This window comes from Chiloscyllium plagiosum, unplaced genomic scaffold, assembly GCF_037043375.1.
Source record: "Chiloscyllium plagiosum isolate Xiang-an unplaced genomic scaffold, Cpla_swu_hap1 HiC_scaffold_27, whole genome shotgun sequence".
NCBI classification, from domain to species: Eukaryota; Metazoa; Chordata; class Chondrichthyes; order Orectolobiformes; family Hemiscylliidae; genus Chiloscyllium; species Chiloscyllium plagiosum.
In genome coordinates this window covers 82,277,228-82,282,999 of record NW_028270165.1, presented here as the reverse complement: position 1 = coordinate 82,282,999, position 5,772 = coordinate 82,277,228, and the positions used below count along the sequence as shown (strand labels likewise).

Below are 5,772 nucleotides of genomic sequence, written 5' to 3'. Positions count from 1 at the left end.
TTTGAGTGATAGGGAGAGGCCAAGCAGACTGAGGCTGTTTCCCCTTGCGTGCTGGAGGCTGAAGTTGATAAAATCATGAGAGGCATGGATGGGGTAAATAGTCAAGGTCTTTTCCTTGAGATGGGATACTCCAGAATGTAAGGGTAATAGGTTCAGGGTGGGCAGGTGGGGTGGGGAAGGGAAGGTTTAAAAGGGACGTAAGGGGCAACTTTTTCATTCAGAGGGCGGTGTGTGTAAGGAATGAGCTGCCAGAGGAAGTGGTGGAGGCTGGTACAATCACACCATTTAAAAGGTATCTGGATGGGTATATGAATAGGAAGGGGTTAAAGGAAAATGGGCCAAGTGCTGGCAAACGGGCCTAGATTGTTTCTGGATACCTGATCGGCATGTTAACTTTCTCTCTGGTGTCGGTGTAATACCTTGATGTCTCCTTTTCTCCCCCTTCCAGGGGATGTTAACCATTTCGTGTCTCATTGTTCGTCAAGAAGCTGCATTGCAGGTTCACCCTGAATTGACACAGTATTTGTTTCCCAAAATCAGACCTGTTCAGTCTCAGCAGTATTCCAATATTGGGAAAGATATCAACTTTCAGGTGGAGTTATCCAAAATTCAGAGAGATGTCAGACTTGACATTTTTGCTTTTCTGCCCCTGTAAGATCCTGAATCAGCACCTTCAGGAGAATTAGCGCGGAGTGAGAACAGAGGGGGAGAGAGAGAGAGTGGGATGATGCTTTCAATTTTGTGGAGTAACAAAAGAAAAGAACGTTTTGCAGAAAGTAGAGTTGCTTGTTCTGAATTTCTACCCTGCCCTGACAGTGATGATTTTTGTAATCTCTTTTTACAGATTATTTGAAGATCTGAATTTGGAAGTTTCAAACTCAACAGATGAAGGGCTTATGCTTGAAACATCGACTCTTCTGCTCCTCGGATGCTGCCTGACCTGCTGCGCTTTTCCAGCGCGCGCTTTTCGACACTGAGTGTCCAGTGTCTGCAGTCCTCACTTTGATGTCAATGTCTGACAGTCACTCAATCCATTGGGAACGCAACAACTTTCGACTGTGATTCTGTGAGAAGGAGCAAAGCTTTTTGGTTCCTGTTTCTGTATGTTTTCAGAATCAGTGGGACTGGATGAGAGACCGTACTGTTGCAGTGCACAGTGTGGAGCCAGAAATAGTTATACAGCCTGGAAAGAGGGATTCACGGCAGGGAGGGGCTCTACACATTTTTGTGCGTAGTTTTGGCCATGGAAAAGCCTGAGCGATCCCGCTCCGTAGAGAAACCATGTAAGTGTGGTGACTGTGGGAAACGTTTCCATTTCCCGTCTGCCCTGGAGACTCATCGGCGCACTCACACCGGGGAGAGGCCGTTCCCCTGCACAGAGTGCGGTAAGGCCTTCAGCAATTCCTCTGATCTGCTGAAGCACCAATGGGTCCACACGGGGGAGAGACCCTTCAGCTGTCCCGAATGCAGGAAGGGCTTTACCCAGGCCTCCAGTCTGCTGACCCACCGGCAGGTCCACACCGGGGAGAGGCCGTTCCTTTGCACCAAGTGCAGGAAGGCCTTCAGCAATTCCTCAGCCCTGCTGAGGCATCAGCGGGGCCACACTGGGGAGAGGCCCTTCAGCTGCCCTGAGTGTGGGAAGGTATTTAGCAATTCCTCCAACCTGCTGAGGCACCAGCGGGTCCACACGGGGGAGAGGCCCTTCAGCTGCCCCGAGTGCGGGAAGGCCTTCAGTAATTCCTCCGACAGACTGAAGCACCAGCGGGTCCACACAGGGGAGAGACCCTTCAGCTGCCCCAAATGCGGGAAGGGCTTTACCCATGCCTCCACCTTGCTGACCCACCGGCGGGTCCACACCGGGGAGAGGCCCTTCACCTGCCCCGAGTGCGGGAAAGCCTTCAGCAATTCATCCGACAGACTGAAGCACCAGCGGGTCCACACTGGGGAGAGACCCTTCAGCTGCCCTGAGTGTGGGAAGGGCTTTACACAGGCCTCCGCCCTGCTGGCCCACCAGCGGGTCCACACTGGGGAGTGGCCATTCACCTGCTCTCAGTGTGGGAAGGGATTCACCCGCTCTTCCCACCTGCAGAGGCACCAGCGAGTTCACATTCCATGGCAGGGGGATTGAAGGAGGAATGGCAGAGTCCCATTATCGACTGAACCCCTGGGTTTGAATCCCGTCGTGGCAGATGGCGGAATTGGAATTTGGTCAGAATTCTGGAGTTCGGAATCTAACGATGAAACCATTTTTGGGGGCGGGGGCGTGAGATCCCCCATCTGAATCACTCATGCCCTTTTTAGGAAAGGAAACTGCCGTGTGGGAAAGGATTCACTCAGTTGTCCCAGCTGCATCCTTTACCCGGGTGGCATACATGTGACTCCAGACCCAGAGCAGTGTGGTTGACTCCCCCACCTGCAGAAATGAACAGGGAGAAACTCACTTGGATACAGGGTCTGGGTTGAAATTGCTGAGTGAGGCAATACTTCCTACGGGTTAAGGCTGTACCAAGGATCCAATTACAAAGGGATAACTTGGTGCTGACTAATAGTAAAGAAAGTGGAGGGTGGGGGGACTGTGTACTCTTTGACCTTGATCTGTTTTTAAAAAAATAAGCTACTTTTTCTACGCCTTTTTGCTGGGGAAATCTGAAGTTGGGTCTTGATAAAGGTTACCTGAACTTACTGCAGGGTTCAGACTTTCATTGAAAGCTTTGAGCTCCAAGAGGTTTTTGTTTTAAAGCTGCTCATTTCTTTCAGCCTCCTGCGCTGAGTTTCCAATGTCATGTATCAGATGGAGCAGTGAATGAGTAGCTAGTATCATTAAAAATTGTAAATTTTTCATGAGTGCAGGTATTGCGTCATTTCATCAGCATTGTAAGGTTTACTGGCAGCACCGGGAGGTGTGGGCTGCCTTCACTAGAAATGATGTGGAGGAGCCAGAGATGGACTGGGTTGGATCAAGTTAAAAAAATCACACATCAGGCTATAGTGCTTTATTTGGAACCACTAGCTTTCGGAGCGTTGCTCCTTCATCAGGAAGCTGTGGAACCGGATCATAAGGCAGAATTTATAGCAAAAGATCACAGTATAGTGCAACTGATCGGATATATTGAACAAACCTAGATTGTTGTGAAGTCTTTTGTCTTTTAGAATAGATTGCAAATTTTAGTTCATTAATGTGTAAATCCCAGAAAGTCTTTGAAGTCAGATTCTCGAGATGACTTAAGGTTTTATATAAATAGGTTTCATCTCAGTTCAGACAATAATGAAATGTAAGGTTTGAGTCTGTCTGTATCCCAATCTTGGTTCTATTTCCAAAGTAGGAATTTATAAATATTACATGTATCAACTGCGTGCAGGTTGTTTGCTTTTTGATCAAAATTGAATGTATCTGCAAATGCAAATTCACCCCATAGACCTGTGTGTGCATGAGAGAGAGTGTGTGCATGAGAGCGCGTGTGTCTGTTTGCGTGTGTGCATGCTTTAAGCGTGAGTGTGATGGAGGAGAAGCCTGTGAGAGGGTGTGAGTGTCTCAGAGAGAGCATGTGTATGAGAGAGGTATGGATAAAAGTGAGGGGTTGCATTTTGCTAAAACAAGGAAGGGCAGGATTTGTATAGTTAATGATAGGGCCATAGGTTGCGTTGTAGAACAGAGACATGGTGGGTTTCAGGTACATTGTTCTATGAAAGTTGCATCATTGGTAGACAGGGTGGTTAAGAGGCGTTCATTACACTTGCCTTCATTGTTCACAGCGTTGTGTATAGGAGTTGGGACATCATGTTGGTAAGACCACTTTCAGAGTACTGAGTACAGTTCTGGTCGCCCTTGTTATAGCATGTCGGAGAAATTTGCCCAATAAGTTAGAGATCACAAAGCACAGTTCAAAGTGAAATTGACAAACACTTTATTACAAGCAATGTCACTGGAAGAGAAACTGACTAGGCTGACAACTGACAGTCTGTACAGGTAGATCAGAATTTATCTTCTAAGAGCTGAGGATGAGACCAGTTTTTATAATAATGCTGTACAATAAGGCTGGTTAAGAAATGGGGAATATACAATGTATCTGGAAATGGAGTAATCTAGTTACAAGGATGCTAATTGGAAAACCGTTATCAGATGAATGTCCTGTTCCTTCAAACAGTGTAACATCCTGACTATCGATGGTTCCATTCCTCTTCACAGGTAGGTGTTAACTTCTCCTCTGAAGTGGTGAGGTGCTTCCATTTCTTGTTCTGGAAGCAAGTCCTTGCTGGTGCCTCTCTGTCTGACCTGCTCTTTGTGTGGCTTTGGTAGTGTTGGGTTGTGAAACTGTCCTTGGGGCTTTGAGATACCTGCGGTGCTCTGTCATTGTTAGTGAGGTTGAAGTGTATTCCTTTGTCCGTGTGTGCTGTCAGGTTTGGTTTGCGAGCCTGTATGGGCATTCTGGGTGTTTAAGGTACAGTTTGGCCAATTTTGCTTTTGTGGGCCTATTGTGGGTTGGCAGAGTGGCAGATCTTTTTCCACAACTTCCCCTCCCTTTTCTTTTTGTTTTGCTTAGGGGAGGGACGAGAAGGGGCAATGTAGCCGGAGCCAGGGGGATTGTCGGGTGGGGGTCTCGGTATCAGACAGACAGCTCTCTGTGTCCGAGTCTGGTCCAGGAGAGGCTATTTTAGGGACACGGATGTTCTCCCAGTGGATCTGTGCTATCTGAGTGGTAAGGGGGACAGATGGTGACAGAATTGTACTTGGTGTGAACAGCACAGTCGGATAGCCATGGCTAGCGCTCTAAGCCTGGCAATGATAGCGATGACGGCTATCGGTCCCTGCAGTCAGGCTCTGCGCGTGCCCTCTTTCACTGTGAGTAGGTAATCCAGGGCCATCCTGTTCTGCAGAGTCACAGTACAGATGGCAACAGCCTCCACATTCAGCTGGGCGAATGCGTCTCCTGTGGAGTTTGCCACCTCCTGTACTGTGACAGCGAGTTTGTGGGCTTCTACCTGTAACTGTAAGGTTGCAGAGTGGGGTGACATCAGGTAGAGAGCTGCTTCAATGGCAGCGAGGGCTCGTCTGCTGCGTGGCATGGGCTTTGGGAAGGGAGGGGACTGGAAGTGATAAATGAATGGTACCGCATACTCAACATTGTAGCTCCCTGTCCAGGACGACAGCAGCCAGGGGTCGGCTTTGTGGCCACAGATAAAATAGGTGCCGTTGTCAGTCTGGAGATGGAGTGTCTGGGTCCCTGTCCAGCTGGTGAGGAAGGTGGTATTCTGGGTGATCCTGTTGAGGACCTGTCGGTTTAAAATGCTGCCTTCTGCAGCGGATCGGCGTGCTGTGGGAATTAGGAGCAGGGAGTCATTGCACCGGCTCCAGCCAGCCTCCCATCCAGATGGCTGTGTGTGTTTCAAACAGATGGATCCTGCAGGTGGCCCGTGTGTGTTAGTGTCAGCAATAGTCAGGGCTGGGGGCTCATGGGAGAGGTTGTAGGCCGGGTAAAACCACCCTTTATATTTTTCCAGGTGGTAACCTGCAGACCGCCAGCGGGCCCCATATTTGGTCATTGCTGGTGGTATTTTGAGTGTGGTAACTTCAGGGGACCTGTCAGGTTCCAGGCACCATTCCGCCATGTCAGAGATATTTAAGGGGATTGAGGCTAAGGAAATGCCCCCAGTGAGAGTGGACAGGGACCTAGTGCAGACCCAGCAGCGGGTCTGATTAAATTGCTGGGCATACCCATGGGCCATTTTGAGGAAGGTGTTGGCCTGCAAATCACAGTGGGTTATGAAATGTGC

General features: G+C 49.0%; 1 protein-coding gene across 1 annotated transcript; it reads left to right on the top strand.

Moving 5' to 3' along the window:
* The first annotated feature begins 855 nt into the window (after positions 1-855).
* Positions 856-2,625, top strand: LOC148144718 (uncharacterized). Its single transcript, XM_087975057.1, has one exon. It carries the CDS (start codon positions 1,244-1,246, stop codon positions 2,126-2,128), a length of 885 nt encoding a protein of 294 aa, XP_087831183.1. The 5' UTR covers positions 856-1,243; the 3' UTR covers positions 2,129-2,625.
* The last annotated feature ends 3,147 nt before the right edge of the window (positions 2,626-5,772 follow it).